The sequence below is a fragment of the Melospiza georgiana genome, chromosome 1, assembly GCF_028018845.1.
Source record: "Melospiza georgiana isolate bMelGeo1 chromosome 1, bMelGeo1.pri, whole genome shotgun sequence".
NCBI classification, from domain to species: Eukaryota; Metazoa; Chordata; class Aves; order Passeriformes; family Passerellidae; genus Melospiza; species Melospiza georgiana.
In genome coordinates this window covers 70,028,518-70,055,303 of record NC_080430.1, presented here as the reverse complement: position 1 = coordinate 70,055,303, position 26,786 = coordinate 70,028,518, and the positions used below count along the sequence as shown (strand labels likewise).

Below are 26,786 nucleotides of genomic sequence, written 5' to 3'. Positions count from 1 at the left end.
AGCCCCATATTGGTATTGAGGACCCAAGTGTATGTTTCTTGGCTCAGTCAAAGAGAATCAAAGTTGATACTATTGATATTATCAAAAGTCTTCTTGCAACACATTACTTTTTTCCTCTAATCACCTCCCACTACTGTTTTCCTTTTTGTCACATGCTGACAAACCAGAGTAACTTTACAAAGCAGGTGCAAACACTTGTTTTCACCTCCATTGTAAAAAATTAAAATCTTGTTGTAAAAAATGAAATCTTGTTCCTTTCAGTGGGGGCTGTGAGGAGTGGGACATGGTTTTGCATGTAGGTTTTTGTTGACATTTCACTCTGGTAGTCTTTTGGTTTTTCCGGTGGTCTTCATGACGATAAAATGCAGAGCAATTTAGGGGCAAACAGCAGTACATCTTCATGTGCATGGTTTGAAGGGCAGTTGTGCAAATTCACATTCCTTTCTTACTTTAACAATGTGAATTCAAAGGGAGGAAAGATTGATAAAGGCAGACACTGCAGCTTTCCTATCATAGCATATCTGTGTGACTGTGAATTTTGAGGTCAAAAATCTGAGAGGATCAGTACACAACTGTGATTCTGTGATAATAGCTGGCAGGTTTGCCAGTTTAAGCTGATTCACTAAAGCTGTGATTAGTTTATCTTGAGATTAGTGGTAGGAGCAGAAGACTGGGGAATGGCACACCAGGTTTTGGGTCACTGGAAGAGGCAGTCTTGGCAGATGAGTAAATCTTCAGTATATATTGGCTACAGACTAGCTGCAGCAGAGCTGGCTAATTTACCTCAGCAAGAAAGAAGGGGGATAAATTATTCTTTCTGGAGCTTCTGGTTGACCTGACTAGGAAGCAGAATTAGCTTGTTCAGGAGGTGGCCTGAGTAGCTTTAGCCTGTGTGCACCAGAGACAACCTTGCAGTCTCTATCAGCATGGCAGGGAGAGGAAAGGGCAATTTTGTTCATCTGAGAGGATTATCTGAATGTACTGTCAATTTTGACTAAAGCTAAAACAAGGCATGAACAATGGGACCAGTGGTTTTACTGAGCTCACTTCCTTTCTGTGCTGTGGTTAGGTTAATGTCAGATGTGCAGAACTGCATCATGGCCGGACTCTGTCGAGAAGCTGGAGAGGGACAAAGTGCAGATACTGGTCCAAACTTTCTTTTATTTCCTCATATTGGGCAAGGAATTGATGCTGACCTGGTTTTGCTCTTCTTGGTTTCTTCTATGTGTTTACAACCTTTGAGTTTTTTTGATTTCTTTAAGAGTGAATTTTTTCAAAGTCATTCATAGGACTTCTAATAAAAATTGCAGCTCTTTTTCTGTCCTGTCTTTCTGGTGTGTTTTGTGAATCTGAAATAAGGTGAATTTCATCTGATCTGAAGTGTTCTTACAGGATGGTGTTGGGTAGCTTAACTGGTTTTGCAGTCAGTAGATGTTTATATGCAGACCTGTGGAAATACAATATTTCAGACTCTTCTCCTGTTTATGCTGCAGGAAACTAGGAACAGTAGCAGTGAAGCCAGTGGTATATTTTGAAATAAATAAGAACTGAGCTGTTTTTTTTTCTTTGCCATTTGGCTAGTGACAGCTTAGATCTCATCTGGTGTGAATTGGCACAGCTTTCACTGATGTTGGAGGAGCTTTTATACTAATTCACACCAGCTGAGCTTGTTATGCAGTCCAGTCTGTGCAAATCTGGGTTGGTGTTTTTTTCTCCTTTTTTCCTCTTCTTCTGCTTTCCATCTTGTGCTCTTGTGCTTGGGGGTCTTTTGTTCTGTCCTTCATGCTTGTTCCAGTTCTGACCAATTGCACATAAACTGCAAACTTGTTTCAGAGTAGAGCTTCTTTACATGAATCCATAAGCTTAACAATTTTGATTCTAGGCTGCATAGATATGTATGGGATTTATTTTAAATCCAAAATGAGGATTTATACATTACTATAGCATTTATTTTAACCTATGAAAAACACATACTGGTTTTAATATCTGAATGCATTTCTGCATAGGCAAGCTCTATTTATTTGGTTTGATTTTTGAGAAGTCAAAATGAATACGTACCAAAATCTGCTACGAGTGGTGATTCTTTCTTGGAGTTTGGCAGAAGAGCTTATATTTCTATTGTGACAACAAAAAGTAGGAAGGCTTTATATTCATCTAAGGATTGTTATGTCTTAGAGCCTATCCCATCTTACCTGGCTTGGGGGAATTACATATATTTAGTAGAAAGAAAGCTTATGGGAACATGGATGGTAACTTCATGTGATAATTATCCAAGGACACTTTGATTAATCTGGTTGTATTCTAAAAGGTTGATGACATTTTAAATTGTTCAGGAAAGCAGGCAGTCATGATGGAAACTGCTCAGAAGCTAAAAACCTCTTACAATTATCTGCAACTCGTGTGCAATACATCTTAGACACTGACAAGTAAAATGAAATTGTGATATTTCTCTTGTGTTTATAATAATTTAATCTTAAGTCATACCTGTGCAACTATAAGAATTTTATAGGATTTTGTGGTTTGCATTCTTAGAGGTATGCATATTTTAAAAGTATGTTAATGAAAAAGAGATGAGGAAGGTTACCAAGTTCTGTGCTCCAGCTGAGGAGTGCTCAATCTCACTGGTCTGTCTCATGGCCAGTAACATTTGTATCAGAGAAAAACAAGGGGAAAACCTACAGTAGGGAAATGTGGTAACCAAATATTCTGTGTCATTCTTTTTAGCCAGGAATGCTTCCCAGTTTGCTGATTAACCAAAACCTGATGATGCTTATTATCCCACACAGACAGTACATTCCACACTTGCAATCATGAATTTTATTATGCGTAGCTTTTCAATATATGTCCAATCTTGAGATTAGTAAGGAAGTTTATATTCTCTTCTGATAAAATGGACTGTTTAAGAATTTTAAATGCAAATCTTGGATTCTTGCTTGTTTTCAGTTTGTCATAGCAAATTCCTCAAAAGCAGTATTAGTAGGTTATTGATTAGATGAACTAATTTAAAACTGTATAATTAAGATTCTGTTAACGCAGCATCACCTTGTGGAATTTAATACATTTGGAAGTTCAAAAGCTTCACAAAGTTGGGGCAGAATACAGAAACTTCTGTTGAAGTACATTTCTCTGATTTGGACATCAATTCTAGAAATGAATAATTCTGAGTCGTGTTGTTCACTTAGTTAATTGGTCACTTGGTTCCTTTGAGCAAATAACCAGTATAATTCAAATTTCATCATTTAGAAGCCAAGGTTAATTGTAGCACTTCCCTAAGGCTTGATGTTTGCTAGAAGACATAAAGAACTATGTTACAAAAATACTTCATAAACATTAGTCTCTCAGCTGTGCCTGGTTCTTGTCCCCCACGCTGTACTGCTCCATCACTGCTGGAAAATTATTATCTTTTATTGTTGAATTCCCTTTGGGTTTGAGATAAGCCAGATGGTGAGGTTGTCTTCCAGGAGAGTTTTCTGCTTTGCATTATCAATTTTCCACCCTTACTGGTAATGGAGGAGTTGCAGCATGTAATTCCCTTTGGTCTAGATGGTTTTATGTACCTGTGTGTTGATTTGGTAATTCCTGTTATTTCATACATTTAATTTCAATTAAATTTTTGTGTGTTTTCATCACAATCTATTTGATTTGAGTGATTTATATTGTGATTATGGTAGGAAGTGTTTTATTCTTGGCACAGGTTTCGGCTTTCTAAAATATTAAAATCTAAATAATTATTTCTAAAGATCTAAGGAAAGAAGGCAAAAAATACTGTTTAACATTGTTTTCAAGAACTGCATAGATTTTACAGGATGTGAAGCTCAGCAGTTTACCATGTTAGCTGATCCTTTGCAGAATTCAGTGTCTTGTGTAATTGGACATATGGTATCTTTAGAAACCTGTGGGAACCCTTAAAATCTTGTTGACTGTAAAATGTTCTACAATAAAGGAGTGTGTGAGTCCATGTGTGAAATTTTGTTTTCATTTAAAGAAAAAAAAAAGATTAAGTAGTGGGTTCTGGCTCTAAGACTAAGAGTCCTTCCTACATACCATAAATTATTAGACAGTTTGCATAACCTGTATGGCAGGAACTTGTTAGGTCTCCCAATCCCCAGAAGCTCAGGAATGGGCACCCAAAGTCAGCTTTTCTTAAAGGAGATTTTGTAGCCCTTTTCTCTCTCAGCTGTGAAATGGTGCCATAATCCCAAGAGCTGTGTTAAATATTAACGTGTTTGTCCACTTTGCCTTGAAATGATGAAGTGCTCCATAAATAACAAGTGACATTTATAGAAGTTATTCTGATTGTGGTTTCATGGGGAAGGTAAGCCAAAGGTGCTGCTTGAAGGATGTTGCCGTATAAAAAACCCAAGTGATTGCTTAACCATTCACCACTCTGCAGAAAAAATTGACAGGGAGTTTGCATGTAAATGAGCTCAGGGCGTATTAGTTTAAATTGTAATCTATTGAGAAAGAAAGTCTCCGTGCCATGTTTACCCTCTTTTTTTTTTGGCAGTGTTATGATGCAGTCTTGCAGGCTCCTTTTCTTTTGAAGCCCACTGGAATCATGTGTAATTTCTATGTATTTTCTGTTGGGGTTAGTGTTTTGAGCTTTCTCCTGCCTGAAAATTCCTCCTAAGCAAAGACTGGGCATGATTTTCCTATAAAGAATTATGAGCACAGACACAAAGCCATCCTCAGAGAATCATGTGTGTCTGAGGGACCTCCTGAGCTCTGTGGTCCAACCCCCTGCTCAGCACAAGTCCAGACAGAGCAGTTTGCCCTGGGCTTTGTTCAGTCATGTTTTAAATTGCTCCCAGCAGAGCCTGTACCCATCTATCACTGCAGTGAAGTGAGCTGTCCCTTCGTGTCTGTAATCCTGGTGAGGTCACGGCTCTGGAACTGCGCTCAGACTTTTAATTCCTCCTGTTTGCCTCCCGTGCTGCGTGCGTGTGCATCCAGTTTTGCTTTCAGGAGAGAGGCAGAGGATTCCTAGAGCTGGTCATGCCACTTTTTGAAACAGCTGTGGGTTTCCATTGCCTTTAATATTAGCAAGATCCCTTGCCCAGCAGAGGGAAGGGTTCAGAGCCTGTGGTGGCACAGTGAGTGATGGGATTTGAGCTGATTCAGTCTTTATCCACAGCTATGCTGATATAACTTACATTTAGAAATGCTGTTGTTCAGTGAGTTTCAGTGGGTATATGAAGATAAACTTAGTATGTGTTCAGCTATTTCTTTACAAGATGTACAAATGTGCATCAGCTGTTAAAAGGTGACCTCTCTGTGTTTTTATTTTGTTGCTTTTTCTTTTTCCATTTCCTGAGCAAGGGAGAGAGTGAGGAGGGAAGCAAGATCTAAGGCTGCTTTGTGCTGGAAAACTTGATGTTATTTGCTGTGAATATGGTAGTTGTGATAAAAAGCTTGGAAAACCTCCATTAAAGTAAAATGCAAAATAAGAAAAAAAAAAAAAAAAAGAACTAAACTGCCTAGCATATTCTTCCTACCTTAAAAAAAATTAAAAAAAAAAAAGAAACTATGTGTTTCTGTAAAGGGATTAAGAAACTCCAGATGGCTGTTAAAAAAAAAATTAAAATGGGGGTGGAGAAAGTCAAGAAGAAACAGTTTCTATTGACTTGTTCTTTCTTTTTTGGAAAGGTCACTGAAAATTTACACAGTGACAGAATAGCAACCCAATTAGTATCTGTCCTGTAAAACTAAATGTTAATTTATTTCAGATTCTCCTCTATTGACAATTGGGACTGATATTCAGGATGGACTTCTCTACATGAGTGCAGGGCAAAAATTACCAGACTGGTTATGAGTTTCTATAGCAATTGCTGTCAATTTTCAAACTGTAAAGAAAAAAAGATATAATTAAATACTAACTGTATGTTTATTTTGTAGAAAGATTATTCTTTTAATTATATTTCTGATGGCTATAAAATACACAACTTGGTAAGGCAAGTTAATCTTAAAAACACAGCATCCTCTTCGTCTAGTGCTTAAAAAAAAGATTCCAGTGGAAAATACTATTTCATTAATTGTCATTACATAGGAGTTGGAGATTTAGGGGTTCTAACATTTCCTTTATCATTCATTTCTTTAGGTGTCAGTGGTGCACTACCTTTACAAAATTAACTTCAGTGCATAACAAGAGATTAATTACCAACTGCAAAAAAGGAATATTATCTAGAGAGCTAGTGACTTTTTTAGAGAAGGGAATCTCTTTAATAAGGGGTCTTAAATTGCAGTTCTTCAAATGAGCAAGAGAAATTATTCTTCTTATAGTCCAGAAAGAGAAGCAGATAAATAGCCTTCTCTGATAATTCATTTAAATATTTTAGCAGTGAATTAAAATACCATCTAATCAAAGCAGTATCCTTTCCTTTATGTTGTATGCTTATCAGAATATTTCCATGCACACCATCCACAAGGAAGACACAAAACTCACTGAGTGGAGGTCAGGTCTTTCCCGTTGAGTTGCTGTGACAGTGACTCAGAGAACACACTTGGGCACATCTCTGCATCCCTGCCGAGACTCTGGGGTAGACACTGTGGTCTGTCCTTCATGCCCCTGCTCTGTGCATGGAATGAGGTGATGTTTGGTGGGGAAGGAACTGTAGTGAGATCTGCATGTTTGGGTTTTTTCCTGTTGACTTCAGTGATTATGTACTGCTGTAGTTTTGAATCAACTTCTAGTCAAGTCTAAGTCTGTCTTTAGCCCACCTTATTTGCAGGTTTGTGTGCTCATTGAAGGAGACTGTTATTTTGGGGGGAGGCAAAAGGCATAGAAGAGGTGTGTGTCTGTGTTCAGTAAATAGTACTGTCTTTCTGAGAGTCTGGGCCTCTGGGTAAAGCAGAGCTCTGCTGGGGTGGGGGGCTCAGACACATTCATCCCTGGGAGTTTGTTTAGCTCTGGTTTCCTCTGCAGACTTGCAGCGTGGGCTCTCTGGTCCATGACTTGCTGTCAGCTGAACTCATCCAATGTTCACCATGGGATGGATGTGGCTGAATGAGGTTCTCTGCAGTTCAGTCCAGGGCTGTAGGCATCCATTGGCACTCTCCCAGGACACAGGAGACCTGCTCCCTTGGAACTTTTGTGCTGTGTCCCAATGACACAGAGAAACATTCATCATCCTACAGCATCCTGGGCAGAACAGGGCGAGGGGAGGTTAGGAGTGTTTAGAAAGCAAAGAACATTGCTGAGTTTGCTTCTTCTCCTATGGAGGACCATTATCTGATTCAGTTTCCAGGATAATCATACTTCTGTGGATGAATTTGAACTGCTTTCGTGGAGGATACTGCTCTAACGAGTGTCTGCCTCACTAAGGCAGTAGTTGGGAAGCATGAAATGGGTGCCTTTAATGACAGCAGGAAAGAGCAGTCTGTGCCCTTGTATGCTGCTCTGCCTTCTCTTCCTTCCTGAGGAAAAAAGTTCCTTGTTGAGTGTAGCAACATCTTTGAACTTAAATTTTTCACATGTGGCCACTCACCGTGTGCTTTTTGTTGTCCCAGTGCCTGACTTGAGACCAGGGGGTCTGATTTGCAGAAGTGTCTAGTGCTCACAGCAGCAGCTGCAGTAAAAGGGAGCTGTTCTTTGAACGCATTAAACCCCATGATCTCCTTGGTGCTCAGAAATATCAGGCCCCAGGTATGTCAGATTGGGAGCAAAATTAATGGATGCTTTTGATCTTCAAGTGCCCAAGTTGCAGCTTCAATACAGGAGACAGTAATACTTCCCCAACTTACAAAGACATGCAGAAAAAGGAAAGAAAAGACGTCAAATATTTTGCAAACATTTAAATATTGTGGAACCGAATGCTTCATTGGGAAGCTCATAAAAGAAAGAATGTGTCTTCAGAGCTCGGCTTGAGTATTGCTCAGTGCACAAAGCACTTGGGGTACGTATCAGCAATGCAAGGAATGTGAGCAGGGACCATTAACCATTGTCTCTTCTCTGTGCTGAACAGAGCAAACTCTCATGGAAAGATTGATACTTGTTTGTCTCACTGCAGGCAGCATCGTAATGTATTGCTAAGATGAGAGCATTTTAGTGTTCCTCAGGCAACCTTAATTCTACTTTTTGAGAATATCTGAATGTTTCATTGAAACACCAAGTGTTGTATTAAGGCTCACTTTTGTGGGCCGTTTTCTGGATGTTTTAAATTGAAAACTGAAAAATGGAAGTATTCTGTTGTATATCATCACATTCTTATGAGTCATCAGTGTAATATAATTACAAGTATTGTAGAGTAATTCCATGTGTACGCATCTCGATTACATATACAAAATATTAGACAAAATTGAGAATTTATATGAACATAGTGGGAGAAACATAGGGCTTTTTTTCAAGTAGCTGTGAAAGATTGAGTGCTTTATGTGGCAGCCTTAGTCTTCTTTGAATTTTTTCTAAGGAAAATCCTTCCTCATTCACAGGTAAATAAAGCTGTTTGGTGCTGTTGGCCACTGTGTAATGGTGTAAACTGTTCTGTAGAGTACAAATACCTAGGTGTATATGTATGTATGGCTAGGCAGAGGGCAGGTCATCCTGCAACCCATCCCTCACTTGTGTATCTGTTCCATCATCTTTTACATGCCTTGTAAACTGCATGGCAAGAGTAAGAAAGAAGCCTCTGCAAAAAACAGCTAATGTGCTTCAATTAATTATTTCAAGGATTTCAAGCAAAACTTTTTCTTCTGTCTTTTCCTAAGCTTTTCTTATATATTTTAGGTGAGACTTTATGATGTTACATTTCTTTCATTTCTAATAGCTGGTAATATTGGATTGTGTGAAGCTCCTTCAACCACTTTATGCCAAATTTTAATACAATTTATGTCACCTTTTAACAAAATCATTGTACTTCAGAGAAAAAAAGGTACTGCTGCCAGAATTCATGAATTTTGTACAAATCTAAGTAAATGAAAAAGAGTTACTTTGAACTTTAAAGAACAATTACTTAATCTTAAGCATTTTTGTCACCTATTTCATATGGAGATGGTGGCTTAATTTTAATCACTAACTTAAATGTTCTACTCATAAGCAAGAAAAGCATGGAGGTCTGGCTGTAATTCTGTAGTATTACTGATGAATAAGATGACTTGAAATAAATTACATATGTTATAATTATTTTTTTAAGTGGCTATAGATACTTTGTGCAGTGCAGGAAGAGGGAAATAAGGACAGGGGAGTACTTGGAACATAATTTCCATTGTGTTTTTATCATATGAGTACCAAAATGATGAAGGAAATTGCTAGAAATGAGGAAACTAATTAAAAGAAATTTGAGAGAGAAATCTAAAAGAGATATTAACATGAGGTGATTGCTCTGAGATGAAAGATTTTTGTTATTTTCCTTGTAATTACACAGTGATGCTAGTTTCATAGCAAAACTTGAAGCTGAAATGAATGCATAGGGTCAAATTCTAGCCTGATTTGCATGTCTAAAAGTTAAGTGTTTATTTCTGCATTTCTTATGGTAGAGTGAATAATTATTTGGGTCTTCTCTCCCTGTTTACAGTAGAACTGAAGGATCTGGTTTAGATCAGATGCTTTGCAATGTTTAGTTACTGGTTAAGTAGCCACCAGTGTTGCCCAGAATTATGTTGCTTCTCAGCATCTTCTTGCAGATACCTCTGCATCTGCTTGGAAGCCTCCCCAGATCCCAGGAGAATATATTCATGGCCATCAAATTGTAAATGACCAAAACATGAACTCAGTGGGAGGGAGAACTCTTTTGCCTTGAGTGAAACCCTTCAGTTTCTGCCCCAGAAGAGCTCTGGACATGGCAGGGCCTCTGAGCAGGTGTAGGATTAGGCACAGCTCAAGTCCTTTACCTGGTGATGCATTTCAAAGGGTTGTTGCTTCACAGAAGTCAAGCAGTGCACTACAAAGTGAAGAACCTAATATCTAAGTTCAGATTTTGCCCCATCTGGGTGCTCCTGGGAGCATGAAGATGAGAGAGGAGATTTTGGGCTCAGGAGGAAGAGCAGGACATGGCTCACTGTGTCTTTTCCTGGGGCACAGAATTGCGTATCCTGAGGTGTGTGTGCTACAGCTATATACTTTCCCTTTTTACATACCTGTGTACAAAATGTACCAGAACACTAGTTAAGCATCCCTAGCTGTGTTACAGGTGCAGATAAAGGTATTTGCAGGTGTTCAGGTTTGACAAATGCCAGCTGGAAACACTGAACTCGAGAGCAATATAGAGAGAAATGCAAGAGGGTCTTTTGTGACATTGTCTTCAAATCCCATTTGCTAATGTCTGTAATTACATGTTTAAATCACTTCTATGTCTTTAATAGCATGAGACCTATTGACAGAAAATATTTTATCCAGCAACATCAATGGTCAAATTTTTTAAGATGGGGGATCAATGAGTAGGCTTGGATTGGGAAGCCACTCTTTGAAGAGCCTTTTGTGAGCAAAAGTAAGAAATGTCCTTCAAGCTGTTGTGGCACAGAGCTGATGGAGTAGTTCTCTAGTAAGAAGAAAGAAAAACTGGGAGTAGTGCTTCTGAACAAAATGGTTTGATCCTGTGCTATGTGACAATACATTTAAATACACCCGGACCTTTTATATTGTGCCTTCTTAAAAAGAAATAAATTGTGTATACCCAGAATCTTGTCAGAGCTGATACAAAACACATGTAGTGGAATTCATTGGAGTTCATTGAAGTTGGACTATAAATGCTGTACTTCAGTATGAAATCTTCTCTCAGCTTTACCATCAGAATACTGAAGAACTATTGACAGAAAGATTTTGAAATTCAATATTTTACATTTATTGTGTGTCTTACCTAAATCATTCTGGAAAGGAAGGACTATTATCCCAACTCCAGTTATAACAAAAGTGATGCCTAAGTGATCATAAGGCTTTTCATTACTTTCTTCCCAAGAATGAGTTTGTGGCAGAGGAGCTAAATCGTAAACCTTATCTGTCTATTATTTTTATATATTGTAAAGCCAAGGAACCCCAGTCATAAACTCAAGGCTTCTTTATGGTACATGCTGTAGAAAAACAAAATGTGGTATCAGTCCCTGCCTGTGGAAGTTGAATTTATTGTGCAATGTCAAGCTTTTGGAGTAATCACAAGAGTGTGCTGCTGTCAGCTGAACATATTTTTTAACCTTTTTATATATATGCAGGTGTTCTGGCTGTTCTGATTCTTGAACAGGGATATTGAACATGCTGAACAGTGTCCTGTGCTATGATAGATAAACTGCTACCTCTGGATCTTTTGAGCATGTCTTAATCTTGTGAAGACTATCCCACATTGTGATGATCTTTGTGTTCTTGTTCCTTGCTCTGTCTGTTGTTCTGCAAGAAAAGGCCATTTTGTAAGACACTAAGAAGTCAACTTTGGTCAAATTTTTCCAAGAAAGTTGCATCTGGAGCAATGAATATTTGTGAAGGGAATTTGACCATCTGTACTTACACCCTGAAAAAATGAGATTCATAATTGAATTTCTGAACTGTATTGTAGGCTTAGTCTTTCTCTTATGTGGGAACCCCTCATGTATTCCTTTATAGCATTTATTTTTTCAAATCTCCGTAGCCCCAGTGTCTAGGGAGATTTAACAATATTAGAAGATATTAAAAAGCCCAAACTCTCAAAATCCAGCTTTTCCTGAATGAACAAAACATAAAAAAAGGAATTGGAGTTTGCTTTTGCTTACAAGGAACAAAAAGAGCAATACTGTAGCCTGCAGGCAGAGCCAGGGGGAAAAGAATGAATGAGTAAATTAATTTTTTGCTCTGTGACATAAATTAGGACAGCAAATTGCACTGTCATCCATTGAAAACATTCAGCCTTGAGACAGGAGTAAGGAAAAAACCCTCAAAAACTAAGCAAGCCATTTGTTCAGCTATGCAGGCTGAAATACAGAGAAAAAGAAAACCATATACCATTAAAGTATTTATAGTTACTGACTAATGTCTTGAATTGCTCTTGGGAGTTAAGTGGATGCTTTATTGTACATAATTTGAAAGGTGGAATGCTATTGCAGTGTATAGTTATGAACGCTGAAAAAATATCCTAGGATGTAAGTGAGGTTCTGTTTAATGGTGGATTTGTCATTGATTATGTTGGGAATGCTTAGGAGAGCTTGCAGGAACCAGAGAGATGGTCTTGGGAAAAAGTAGGAAGATGGAAAGGAGCAAGGAAGGAGGACTGAGGAATTCATAACTTCAGAAACAGAAAGATGAAAAAAATTGAAGTTAAAAGTATCAATTGAAGGTAGGAAAAAATAGGGAGAGCTTCTTCTTGTTGTTGCTTTGGTTTACTCTTTTCTCTTCTTGCTCATCTAGTTTTCCTGTCCTTTTCTGCCCTGGTCATTAATTTCTCCCTATCAGAAATGTTTTCTTCCCAGCTACTTGATCTGTTGAAATCTTGGTAAAATGGTAGAATGAATGTTAATTATGTATTAGAAGAAAGCAGAATCTGGTGGATGGCTTCCCTGGGTAGATTTTTTTTAAGCAGACTGTTCTTTTAGTATATACTTGGTTCTTCTGGTTATAGAACAAAAATAAACATACTTATTAAAACTTATTCGAAACCTTTAAAGTTCTTTTGCTTAGTTTTCAAATGGAGAGAACAGAACAGAGCAGTCTGACCCAGGAGACGTAGCTGTGGTCTCAAAGTGACTATTATTGTTAGAAAATTATTCCACAGATGAGATTCAGAAAGATAAGTTCTCTTTACATAGAATGGGCATAATTGAATGTTTACTTCTTTTCTTGAGTTTTTGAAGAGTGGCTTTTTTAGCATGCATAGTCTGAATGCCAAGTCCTCATTTTAGGGTGTAATTTAAGCTGAGTTGCACACAGGAGCCTGAATGCATCAGTTTAACCGAATTACATGAGAACGCTGTGATGGTCCTGATTTTTGCTTTCTCTGGAGAGGAGTTCAGAGAAAACTTGGGTAAGCTTTTTGGCCTCACTTGCTTAAGATTCCAGCCACATGACCTTGCAGTTTCAGAAGCTCTTCTCTATTAGACTGACACCTTAATATTAATTTTTTTCCATGTAAAGCTTTTTACTTCCTACATATGGGAGTTTTAGCTGAAATAACTTAGGTAAATAATAAAGAAATAATTTTTAATGGCTTATTTATAACACAAGTAAACACATTTGCTTAATTTCTGTGGCAGTTATGTAGGCTATGCATTCCTAGTCTCTAGAAATAAGTAAATATTTATTTTGCAGAACCTGTTTTTCAAATCCTGATTCGTAAGCTGTCCATTAATCACACAGAACTCAAATCTGGGCCTTGGCATTTGTTTCCAGAATTTGTGGTATTTTGTGTATATAAGTTGCATGTTCATTTTGTCTGTAACTTACTTTATATACAGTTTAAAGCTGATTTGTGTGGTAAAACATGATGCGTAATCCACATGCCCTTGAGAATCTGTTCACCCCTCTTCCCACCATTTCAGTTCTAGAACTGGCTCCATTAAGAGTCATAGTTTGGACTGAAAGGAGGAGATCAAATTCAGGTCTTTGCTTCTGGAGCTCATCCCAGATTTCAGCTACTCATACTTTGGGTGTATTAATTTTTGTGCATTTTGTGAAGAACACCTTCTATGCAGGCTGTTGTGTATTCATGATTTTGCCTCAGTCCAAGATCAAAATTTAATTTCTTTCACTTTCCAGTAACTGCTGAGTATGACAATTTGAAGACCCAATTTAGGGTCTATTGAAAGAAAGATTTCTTTATTGGCACTTTTACAGAAGTAGCAAAAATTCTTAAATAAAAGCCGGTATCGATACAAAAATAAGTATGACAGGAATGTAAACCAAAAAGGTTTTGTCAACCTGTTACTAATACTATGTTGAAAATTACGTCTTAAAATTGTTGTACAGAGCAGAATGTCTTGCCTCACACTCCTTGAGAGGGTGGGTGTTTCTGTCTGTGTTTTTTTCTGAGGATTCAGGGCAATATAATCCATTAATTCTGGCAGGTCATTATTTATGCCCTAGTGAATAATTGGGAAGATTCCAATCCTGACTGAGCAAATTTAACTTTCATTTAACATTGCTTTTTGGAGAATGACTTGCTTGGTCTACATTACATGTAAACTGATTCACCTGGGCTTGAAGCTTAAGTCCAGGATAAATAGATATGACTTATCAAGGAAGATAAGGATTCTTGAGCTTCTCTGTTAGACAGAGCTGCAATGGTGCAACCTTCTGACATCAGGTTTGGGCTGTCCTAGCTCCCAGTGTGGGAAGCCAGTCAAACTGCTTTATCCTTTCCTCCTCCATCTTTTGGCTACCTGACAAGCAAAGCTTCCAGCAATTTTCTTCTGGTGAGGAGTCAAATTTTTCATGTGAGGCAGCAGGAGCCTGGCAGTATAAAAATCTTTGATGGCCAGTTTGGGAAAGCTCATGTGTCAGGAAATCTTTATCTGTTGGGCTGTGTTATTTCAAGCAGTGATGCTATGATTGCCCCACCAGGTCCCTGGAATCTGCTGCTTTGGCCAGGTCCCCTCATCAGAACCTCAATTTTCATTTTGCCATGTTTAATGCTGTTCTGTGTTCACTCTTCCTGTCTTCTTGATTCACGTTCACTTGACTTCTTTGCATAATACTTGCCAAAATTTGGTGCATTTAAACATGTATTTGTGTTGGGAAAGCTATGGGTTGCTCCCTCCCTCAACAGGATGATTACTGGCTCATTTAATTTCTAAGTCACCTGATAATTTCCAGTCAGAAATATGTTTGGAAGCATGCATTAATCTTGTTGAGTCCCCCAAGGAAGTTGTTCAAATGACTTAAGTGAATGCTTCATTGACTTGGAGCTTTACAAATAGAAGGTTGGAGAAGAGATCAGAAACAAAATAACTGAAGATTCAGAGTGCAGAGATTTGCTAGTGCCGATTTGAAGAGGAATTTTAATAATCTGAATTTTCCTTTTTGTTTCATTTATTTTGTCTGAGAAGAGGCAATTCTTCACTGATACAGCTTTCACTGGAGACATTTGAGAAGCTTGTGGTTTGAAGGCTGATAATTGTACAAGGATCATCCGAAAGACAAGTTCAGTTTGGTGAATAGGTGTTTAATCGTAGCTCAGATGACAATGCTCTGAGCTGCTAGGCAGCTAGCAGAATTTCTTTGTCTGCTATGAATAAAAAACCTGTGAAGTGTCCCAGTCCTTCTAAAAAAACCCCAACAAGCCAAGCAAGAAAACCAGAATAGAAAAAAGTTGCTGATACAAAATCAAGACATTCATTGCAGAGTTCAAGTTGATAGCAAGTCACTGAGGAAAAAGGTGTTACAGTGAAAACCATTGTCATATCAAAATAATAAAAAAGCTCAAGTTATAAATGTAAAGCTTTGCTAATCAGAATATACACCTGTTCTTCTCTTCTTTCATATTTTTTTTCCCTGTCTGATCTACCAGGAATCATCACTAGTATGAGGAAGGAGGATCATCACCCCCATCATGTATACTTTATTGAGCATCTGTGAATTAATAATGCTGGTGCTTAATCTGGCATCTTTAGGTTTCAAGTTTAATTCCTCTGTTGAGAGTAAGCAGTGACCATTCAGAACCCTGATGGATATTGCTCCTGGTGCTTTACTTTACATCTGGAGGAGAGGATTGATCTACACAAATGCCCATATGTATGTGAAAATCTGGTACTTCTGGAATGAATAGGAGCTCTGTCACTGAGGCAGGAGTTGCTGATCTAGGAAAGGCAAGCTGAAAGTTTAAAGAAGCAGCACCATTGTAATGAATTATATTCCCTTTTTCACAGCCATACAAATGTAATTATTTAATATACTGGTGTATGGAGAGGAGTAGTACTTTTAGCATGGAAGAGGAGCAGTTTATGGTCTATGTTTAAAGTCAAAGTTCAGAATTGCTCCCAAATACAAATTTCAATATGTTCTTTGTAGTCACTCTGTTTTCTCTCAAAGTCAGCAGAAGCAAGTTGTGCAGTTCTTCATATAATGTAGCATGGATTGCAGGTTTCCAGAGTCAGAGCTGCTCATAGTCTGCTGGTTGGTCTAAGCACTGTTTTCAGCATCTCTGCCATGAGTTCACACCCAGTCCTCTATTTTTTAGGACTTCCACAGTTCAGTTGATGAACTGTTTTCAAATGTCAGAAAGTGCAAAATCTTACCTTTGAGCACACGAGGAGGGTCAGGCAGAATATCCTGACTCTATGAAGTGCTCTTACAAGTTTATGTAACTCATGTGGCAGCACAATACTGCTGACACAGCAGATGAGACACAGCCTCTGCCCAGGACCTGTTGTTCCAGAAAAATAGGCAAGTTCAGGTGAATTAATGGAATTGAAGTTGTGAGTGTGTCTCTTTTCCCAAGCTTGGTATGCCTCCCTCTATTTGAACAGAACTCAGGCCTGTTTAGTCTCAGCATTGAACATAACAGGATAACTCAGCATGTCTGTCATTAGTGCCTAAACAATGGGAGCTGTTTCCTTTCTGTTAGCAGATAAGGGTCAGAAATAAGACTTGTGCTTCCACCTTCCTGCAGGAAGATGGGAAAGCTGCTGAATTCAAAGTTTCCAAAAAATTAGTTCAGATTGATACTGGAGGGGTTGCTGTGGCCCGGGTGCATAGCTGTGAGATGTGCAGTGATGTTGTGTGACCCAGGAGCACACTGCAAGTGCTGATGGTGTGAAGTCAAGTCTGTCACACATGCACACATCCATTCAGCTGGTGTGTTTGTTTAGGCATTTGTTTAAGTTTTTAAAAGCTCTGAGCCTTTGTGAGGGCTTCTGGGCTCTCAGCTGATTTCAAAATCAGTAGGCTGATGGCTAAACACAGACTTAGTTTTTTGTGTTGAAAAGATCCCTATTTGCATGAATCAGTGCTCCTGCCCTATAAATGAAGGAAGGTATGAATATTTACTTTCCTGACAGAAATGTTGCATCATTAATATCTGTACAGCTTTTCTTTATTAAATATTCTTGTCCTTTTATATTTAGTGCTGCATAAAAGAGACTTGTTAATGTGAGAGCAGTGGCATTTCCCAGGAACAGCAGCTCAGGATTTCCCTGGTTGGAGGTGTGATGCTAATGCAACAGTGCCTCACATCCCATTGCTCTGTTTCTTCCAGAAGCCTCAAAAGAGGCAATTATGGTCTTTTGAAATGTTGGTGATGATGTTAATGCTCTGTAGGCTTGACTTGGTCTGTCAGACCAAGGAAAATACTCTGAACAGGGAATTCATGTTTGTGAGTCTTATGAAACAGCGGAGTCAAGTGAGGAAATGCTCAGCTCTAAGCACAGCACAGTGAATGGTAGTGATGTGTAGCATTATGCTGCATTTCTCAAGCCTGTCTGAAACTTTGGACACAGATTGTCAAGGCTGTGGCTTTGTTTTATTTCCCCTTTTGGTTCCTGGGCTCAGTGATGTTCTCAGTCTTGCTGCACTTTTTGATTTAAGTAGGATCTGTCCTGTAGCCTTTAGATCATTCATTTGACACTTACTTGTAAGATTTTCTGGTTTTCCATTTCACCTTTTTCTTTATTCCCTCTTAATAAATGGGTGAACATTTTATCAGTAATTTTCCATGTTGTGAACTTAAGCTCTTGAATTTTTATCTTGTGTGTTGCAGCTGGTGCTCAGGATAAAATTGGCTGGGCATTTGGCTTGGGTTTGGAGAGGCTGGCCATGATCCTGTACGATATCCCTGACATCCGACTGTTCTGGAGTGAAGATGAACGCTTCTTGAAACAATTTATTGGGCCTCACATTTGGCAAAAAGTAAAGTTCCAGGTAAAATTACATATACATGATAATAATTTACTGTGATGTATGTGCATTCCTAATGAATATCACACAACTAAAATTCTGAGTCGTTAAAAGATTAGATTTTAGTGCAACAGCTTTACAGCTATCGTGATTCTCTGATGTACTGCAGTAAAATCCAGCTTTTGATAATAACATTTTTTTCAACTAGATAATGTTTAAGTTTCTGCTGATACCCAGTCAACATCCCCGTTTTGAATAATGCTTAAGCATATATTTAACTTCTAAATATATCCAGAATAGGAATAGATTTAGGCCTGTGGTTTGGTTATGTTATGGTTTGGTTATGTTCTTGAGTTGTGTCCATGATTCTGTTTCATTATAAATATGTGTCTGATGCAAAGCACTCAAGGATCACAACACATTCTCAATTTTTTCCATTGTTTTCACTCTACAATCATTGATGTCAATCTGAGTTGCAATGTTAACCTTTGGCAAATTCTTTGTGGATGTGCCTTCCCATTTTCACTGTCAGCTCTTTTCTCCTGGCATTAGAGGGGAGAGTGCAGGCTCAGCTTATATTTGTTTTGTAACTCCTCTGCTGTGGTGATTTTTGTAGTTAGCAACCTTGTCTTGCTTTTTGTACTCACAAAGCAATCAGGCATGACTGGATTGAGTGGAAATGCTGCTTCCATAATACTCTTTAGCAGGAGCACAGGGAGGTTCAAGTCAGGTGGTGTCAGCTGGTCTTTGGGGGAGTTGAGCTGACATAGATGCTTGACAAAGTCTGAAATGCTAAAGCAGTAAAATACTTTTTGCATCTGCCTTTTACCATTTAGTTTGGTTTCTTTGTGTACAGCTTGATTATGTTTTTTTAAGAATGTAATTATTAAAGGGAAAATCAACAGTAATAGATGACATTTGAGTAATCTCCACACCAGTAGCAGCATCCATCCATTTGTTTTTAATTCATGTCAATTCTTGCATATCTTGTTTGGTAGCATCAAAATACTGTTTGAGATAAGTTTGGGGGATAGTTTTGGCTTTTTTGGTTTCGGTTTGGGGAATTTTTTTGGTTGATTGGGGTTTTTTAATTTGTTTGTTCAGTGATAACTGGCATTAGTGCATTCAGCCTGTAGTTAGTTACCTTACAGAAAGACATGATTTTGCCACTGTTCCTGAAGGTTTGTCGGCTTGTAGGTTTCCTTGATCTCCTACAGAATGTTTGTTGCTCTTTTCAGTAAAAAATGCTCAAGTCTCATTTTCAGCCCCTGTCTTTCTGATTGGCTTTGCTGCTGAGCTTGTAGCTTTGTTTATAGATTGCAATCTGATGGAGCTAAGATGAGATTTCTGGCTTGCTTTAAGACTGCGGATCCAAGCTTCCAACTGATATTAGCAGTAGATTGGCTTTTGGGGAAAGGCCCAGATTGTTGGAATGCTATGGACTGATGTTGAGGCTAAGTCAAAGAGAGGGCTGGGTGTCTGACTTCTCTCAGCTGCATGTGGTTTTTGTGTTCAGTTTTAGGTAAGTCAGGTGTAGTGAAGTAATCTGAAGATGGCAAAGGCACAGGTTACTGTGGATAACTTTAGAGGAAAGTACATGGTTTCTAGGAAGCTGAATGTGATTTCTTTTTTAATTGGTGCTGTTTGGTAGCCTTAGTTTTGGTTCTTTTTCTTTTCTAAAGAAAGAGTATGGCCAATGGTTTAGAAAAAATATTTTTTTTCTCTGATATAAGGTACTGCTTAGGGACTTTTAAATTATTATTTCTCTTTTATTTTTATTCTTTTTTATTCTTTTTTTTTTCATTTTTCCTCCTTTCTGTTTTAATACATACACGCACCTACTTGACTTGGATGTTTCACCTTCAGTTTTGGTAGTTCTCCCCAACTCTTAATTTACATTTTTCAATTCTGTATCTGAAGATAAGAGAATGGAGGCAAGCTTGGGTTTTTGTTTGAAAGCAAGTCTATATCCAGCTTTTATCTCATATTTTACATTGAGCTTTTTCAAGCTCTGTGCTGCACATATTTCTAGTACATATTGGCATTGCTTTCCAAAGGGTTAATGACCCTTCAAATGAAAATACTGTGAAATACTCTTCGTTGCTACCATAAGATCTCCATTTTTTTCTTCTGGTCTGTGTTATTTTTCAGGTATGCTGTAAAACCAAGTTAGCAGACCTTTTGTTCCTGTCTGCTTGCTAAAGAGTCATAATTAATGAATCACATGGTTTATTCATATGATATTTGAAAGAAAACTTTTAGCCTGTCTTCCAGTGTGGATGTTGTAAGAAATCTCAATGGATATTTTAAAAGTGGCAGATTTTCTGCATGCAAGGCCATGCAGTACTTTTCAGCCTGACTGAACTGAACAAAGACAGACCAAGTGTTTTGAGAGCCTTTCACAACAGAAATTGAATCCTGTGGCTCAGAAAGTCCAGGTAAATGTCCACCCTTTATGCGATTAACTGAGGAAGACCTCTCAACCTTTAGGAACTCCTCCAAATCCTTTCTTATAATCTGAATATGGTCCACCAACATAAATATTTTTCTTTCTCTTCTTTAAAATGTTCTTCAAATACATGAAGTCCACATGGCATAGCAGTAACCTTTAGCTGGGCTAAATATACTCTTGCTCAAAAACTGCATTTAACTGGAGCATTTTCTTGGGACTTAGAGTATATGTCTTATGCCTTTTAACAGCCTGAATGTGTCAGATTTTTCCCTTTGTCATTAGTTGCTCAGTACATGCGTGCAGGCTTCAGTAGGTCAAAAAGCTGCTGGGAAAAGCTGACAGTGCTTGTACCACTGTGGCCACTCAGCACAGCAGTGTTAGAGTGCTTCTCCCCACTGATCAGATTATTGCCTGGGTTTGGATTAGCAAATCACTTCAGCTATAATTTGACACAAGTCACAGCAGTGTGGGGATCAGGGTCTGGTAACTTGCTTTCAATTGTTTGTGTAGGGCTTCTGCTCAGGCTGTGATATGAAAGGCTGAGGATGGGCAGGGCAGGAAGGACCAAGAGCCTGCAAGGCACAATGTAATAAAACAAAAGGCTCAGTTCTGATCTAGCCCACTGTGTTATGTCTCTGTTTGTCAGGGCCCTGAGCACAGTTCCATGTAACCCCTTTCTGGTTAATGCTGAGCCAGCATTCTTACAAAAAAAAAAAAAAAAAAAAAAAAGTCTGTGGGCTGACAAGTCTCAAGGAAAGGTACAAAAATGAAATGACATTTAGAGAAGGAAGGCACTCACAGTTCAGATGTAGTGTGGTGAGCCCAAAGGTGCTGATTAAGAAGAAAGGTCTCTGGCAGCAGGATTGGATCCTGGAGCCTTCATCATTTTGCTGCCAAGGCAAGCAAGTGGCACATCATGTTGAGTGACTCTTGGTGTGTTCTCCCTTCACAAAGTCACTTTCATTTGATGCTACCAGTGTCTCTGGCTGCTGTTGTTTTAAATAGTTATTTATTTCAATTGCTGAGGAACCTTGTGGTCTGCACTGAGGTCAAGCAGAAGCATGATTATGGCTGTTCTGGCAGTGGTAGAGAAGGAAACTGGATCAGATTTCTAGCAAAACTCCCTCTGTGAGATTATAGGAGTTGCTGTCTTCTTGATTTCCTCATTTCTGCGTTATCTGTAATATTCTGCAATAAGCCTAGCACCACCTATTTTTTATCACCCCCTGCCATCATCTTCAGGGGCTGCTCCTTCCAAATGCCTGCTGGGACTCACAGTCCCTCGAAATTAAATTCCTTTATAATTACCTGGTAGCTTCAAAACTCAAAATAATAGATTTTCTAAGCAGGATCATTTTAATGGCTCCAGCAGAGAAAAGGCTCCTGGAGAAACACTGCTGGGAGACCTGAGGGGATAGTAGGCTTTGGAAGTGGGGTGAGGAGTCTTGACAAACAACTTGAATTGACACTGTTCATCTCCTGCACAGCTGTAGCCAGAATGGTGTATGCAGTCCTAATCCAGGTTATTATTTCTGCTTTGAAGAGTGAACAGTCGAGGATAGCAGAGATGATCAAAATAATCAAAAAGATGTAGTTGTGTGGAAAGAAGTGGTTCATTATACTGGAAAGAAATCAAAGCAGGCTCCTCTTCCTCCTGTGCAAGATAGCAAAGGCTGGGCCTGCCTGCTCCCGTTTGCCTTTGCTAAGGGTGCTGTAGGAATTAAGCTCCTGCTCTGATGACAAAGGATTTATGCAGTAGCACTGCATAAATCAGTTTGCACTGTTTGCTGTGCATGTGAGCCCTTTTGTTCACCATTAGACAATCCAACTTTTCTACCTTACTGTGCACTTTTCGGTTTTCAGGGACAGAAATCATCCCTGTGCATCTTTCCTGTGCATAAGCCTGATTGTTGCTGGGAGACACACAGCTTGTCCTGAAGCTTTAGAAGATGCTGAAAATGAAATGCACTGTCAAGTGTAAGGGGAAACTTCAGCAAATTAAACCATCCTAGTCTATGTCCTTTATTCCATGCTTGAGGAAGAGAGCATCTAGAGTATATACCATCCATTTCAACCAGTTTGATCTTATTGCATTCACTGCACAGGGTGGGTCCGCCTGATCCATCATTAGTATGCTACTCCATATAATTTATATTTATCTTCTAAGTCTGTGATTAGCGTTATTTTCAAATAAAAATTAAATAGATTCCCTGGTTGCTGCATTTTCAGATATTTTTCATCAAGATTAGGTGACTTCATGCTAAAATGGTTATTCATTTATTATGTTTATTTTCTAATAGTGCATCTATTAAAGCCAAATATGCAACCATTAGTATGTAAATTTAACTTGGATGTTTGAACAAATAAGGTATAGCTTTGACTGTGACTTATTGTATAGATAGTTTTGATGTAATTGAAGATATATAATGTGTGTCTGCACATGGAGGTACAGTAGAGAATAGATGATGATGTTGTAGCATGAACATTTTACTGGCATGACTTTGGGAAGGTTGAATATCTAAGAGTGACTTACATAGATCATCCTAAGCAAACGTCAATAAAACCTTACAGTGCTGTATATCATCTCAGGTTTGCCTGTGTGCTCTGCAGAACACCGTGAAACTCCTTTTTTAGTGTTGGATGTGCATGGAAGGTGAGCAGAAATGCCTTCTTCATTGCAGAGATGCTGCACTAAGCTGCACGATTGGGTTAGAAATCACTTGATCATCAAGTCTTCTCATCAGGATGTTCTATCTTCTGTCATTTGTAGGTAGTGCTGGTATTGAAGCTCTGGGAACCTGAGCCCTCTGGCCCCAGCCAGGCAAAGTACTGAAGCACATGCTGAGCTTTAAACTTGCAAGCAGTTCCATTTAAATCAATGCAATAGTTCCTATGCTCAGTCAAAGATAACCCAAATGCCTAAATTCAGCCAAAGCTTCAGGTCAGAGATCTCCACATTTCCTGAGATCCAACTGAGAGTGATCAGCACCTTGCAGGGCTGAAGCAGTGGAAGCTTTCAAAATGACTGTTATGAGCAAGAAGAGTTTAATCTGACAAACCATAAACTCAATTTGCAAAATCTTTGTTCTAAGCCAGTTTTACTGATCAAGACTTGTGTAAAAAAAGTCAACAAGAAAAATTCTTGAGAGTAAACAGAACTTGAATTCCCATTCTCAACTAAAGAAAATTGGCTGTAAACACAGTAAGGAGAGAAGAAAGTAGGGGCTCAGAATGAGCAAATGGGATGGACAGTCACATGGGACTGAATACCAAGCACTGATGCACTCATATAAGACAAAGTAAAAGGAACATAAAAGAGAGAAGTGCTGTACTTTGAGCATTGGGGGCAATATGAAAAATTCTGGTTTAAAGAGCAGATTCGGAGGAATGGGATGAAAAGGGAAGAAAGACACAGGAGAGGAGAGTAGTTTTATGGCAAAAACAGTTGAGGCTGATGCAGAAGTCTTTTTCTAGATAATCAGAAAGTTTTCCTGGGTTTTCTACTGTACACATCTACTCCTGATCTCCTTTTGAAATATCAACACGTATGAGTGACCACAAAAATTATGACCGCAGGCCATTAAAGCTAGTCTCTAAAGTACTATAATCAGTTTTGAGATGAGTGTGGAGGACTTCCAATTCTGCTTCTGGATTTGTGAAACACTTAGTGTGTCAGAACCTTGACCCGTGACAAAGGCTGTACTGAGATGATATTCACAGAATCACAGAATATTCTGAGCTGAAAGGACCCACAAGGATCATCACAGTCCAGCTTCTGGCCTTCCACAGGGCTACCCAAGAATTGCACCATGTGCCTGAGAGCATATTAGTGAAACTCTTGGTAAGAATAGGCACTGACAAGGATGTGGTTCCCAACAATCTAGCTGCTGCCCTCTGAGCTAATACCAATGATGCAGATTTTCTCACATACCCTGTGTCCATCCCTCCACCCACCCACTGCTATCCTGTCTCACTGATAGCCTCCCATTGAACCTGAACAAATCAGCAATGGTTTCATTCCTCTCTGCTTGTACTTTTCTAAGTAAATAAAATGAATAAATAAAAAATGTCAATAGCCCTTTCTGCCTAGATTAGTTGGTGGTATTTATCTTATGTACTATGTTGTCTGCTGAAGTACCAAAGGGCAAAGTAAATCCATTTAATCCATTTAGCAGCCACCTTGGTAACAGTTGGATGTACAGACAAGCCTATGACATTCATTAGCAAAACCACCACTCTCTTCCACCTATGTTGCTTGAAAATACTTCAGGTTTGTCTATGCTGTTTTCACAGTCTTATCATAGACGAAAACTCTCCTGTTCACCTCTGTTGACTTGTCCCATCCTAGCAGTACATTTAGTTTAGATTTAGCTGGTGGTGACTTGAAGCAAAATAGCTGATTTGAGCTGTTCTTTTTTTAATGGTAAGGAGTTTCTGCTTTGTGCACAACTATCGCAATTGGAATTTGTTTTGAGTGGTTGGAGTATGTGTGGATATGTATATATATGTTTAGAGAGCAAAAATATTTCATCCTTACTTTGTTGTCTATGCTAACACACACTTTAAACACCAGTAAATTTTTATGTCATGGCAGATAACTCCAGAACCTGGATGTAATTTTGTGTTTCCTATAGATTTTCAATTATGTGAGAGGTCCAGGGCTTTACTAATAAACTTAGCAACTGCCACAGGGGATTTTGGAAGCTAGCTTTGTGGGATACCAGTGTATCCACCTGGCAGATGTCCTCTCTTTTGACTGCAGGTCCAGAGACAGCAGCTGAGACTTTTCTTCATTTGAAGGGTTTTGGTGGCTTTGTTTGTTACCACTTCTTCCAGAGCCTTGTTTCTCACAGTGTTAGGATGAGAAGCATAGGTGTTTTTTTTTGTTTGTTTTGTTTCCCAAGTGCTCATGTTCCCATGTGCTGTTCTGCTTGGCTGTTCCACATATACCACAGGAGCTACTTTTGTGGCTACACTGTGAGATGAATCAGGGAGCTTTTTCCTCTGCAGTTCCTTAAAGCTGTATCAGTTCCCTGATTCACTTCTCAGTGTTGCTTCATGCCATCAGCACAACTGATGAGACAGCACTTTCGTTTTTGGAAGCAGTATAGAAGGTGAGGGGTGAATATAACCAGCAGGTGTGTCCTCAGTACTAGTGAAAGACATTGCCAGTAAATGAGAACAGACCACTAGGGACTTCCTTCCAATTTGTTTTTAAACAAAAAGAAGCTACTGTAGCCTTGACTGCATTTTATCTGCACCACTTCTGTGTGATGTAGATAAAAAATGATTTTGCAGTTATGAATGCTGCTGCACTGCCATTAGAACAATTTTACTGCTGATGTCTTTTTTCCTAGGCAGAAGCCAATGCACCCTAGTCAAAGTACACCTGATACTATCTAAATTATTACTTAGCAAAAACTGCAATAAGCTTCAAAAAGCATATGTTACAGTGGTGTGCTCTGATCTCTAAACCCCATATATTTGCAATTTGACTGGCTGAGGCTCTTTGAAACAAATAGCTCACAAATGAGTAATTCCGCTGCTGAATATATCAACCGATCTTTATTGCATCCCAAATGATGGAGTATAATGGTTATACAAAGCGCTTAAATAAGCCATGCAGCAATTGCCAGCAGTGATATATATGCTGAAACCCACATCAAATTAATATTAGGTGAAGGAGTAAACCTGGAAAGCTAAAGTAACAATAGATTTTGCATAGGTTGCTGGAAGCTATGATAACCAGCTGCTAGTGGTTTTGACAGGAGTCCACTTATGTTCAGAGCTTTCAGTTTGTTGTCTACAAAAGTATGTTGCTAGTCAGGAGGGTAACCCTTACACATTTCCAGTGGTTTTCCAATATTGGTTTAATTTAAACTGTGAGTAATAGAATTCTGGTCTTTGGCCCTGACCTGAGAAGTGACTCAATAATTCTGTTTTCCATGCTGTTTCAGTTGTAGTTGTCTTGCACCTCCTGCCTTGGCACCTCTTCTCCAAACTGCCTTAGGGTGGAAAGTTCTTCAGGACAGGAATTAGCATTTTGTGCTCTATCTGCCTAATGGAACCCTGGTTTCTGGCTGGCAGTCCTAGGTAATTACCACAATCTGAATATGTGCATGCTATAGCAGGGTTAAATACATTTTGAGTATACATTATGCATTATGCATCTGTTTAAAATGTGTCCAAGCACACACTGTGTATGTGTCTTCAGAGAGATACAGGTATGTGCTGGTGTGCAGAAACAACCACAGAAATATAAAGGGGGGAAAAAAGAAATCTCAAAACTATTAGGAAATAAGCTTTTATTCAGTTTTCCAGAGTTAGCCAAAAAGATGGGAGTTGTCATACGTGAGTTTATTTGGTAGTTCTTTTAGCACTGGTGCCAATGTTTTACATGTAAAAGATACACCTTGCAAAGAGCTTTTGATAAAGTGATCTTTAAAATCATGCCTAAGCCTCTACAGTCATCATCTGCAGCATGATTAGACCTTGCAGCTGAGCTGTGGAGTGTCCCTAGGAAATGAGGGCTGGGAAGAGCAATCTTTGTATGTATGCATGAACAGAAGCACCTTTTGAAGTACATGGTGTTAATAAAAAACCCCTGATTTTCAG

General features: G+C 38.7%; 1 protein-coding gene across 5 annotated transcripts in view; it reads left to right on the top strand.

Moving 5' to 3' along the window:
* FARS2 (phenylalanyl-tRNA synthetase 2, mitochondrial) overlaps nt 1-26,786 on the top strand; it is a 233,370-nt gene that overhangs the window by 117,842 nt on the left and 88,742 nt on the right. For all 5 annotated transcript variants that reach the window (XM_058019620.1, XM_058019612.1, XM_058019592.1 and 2 more), the window contains one exon: nt 17,583-17,743. In XM_058019620.1, the coding sequence (XP_057875603.1) occupies nt 17,583-17,743 (161 nt within the window). The remainder of the gene's footprint in view (nt 1-17,582; nt 17,744-26,786) is intronic.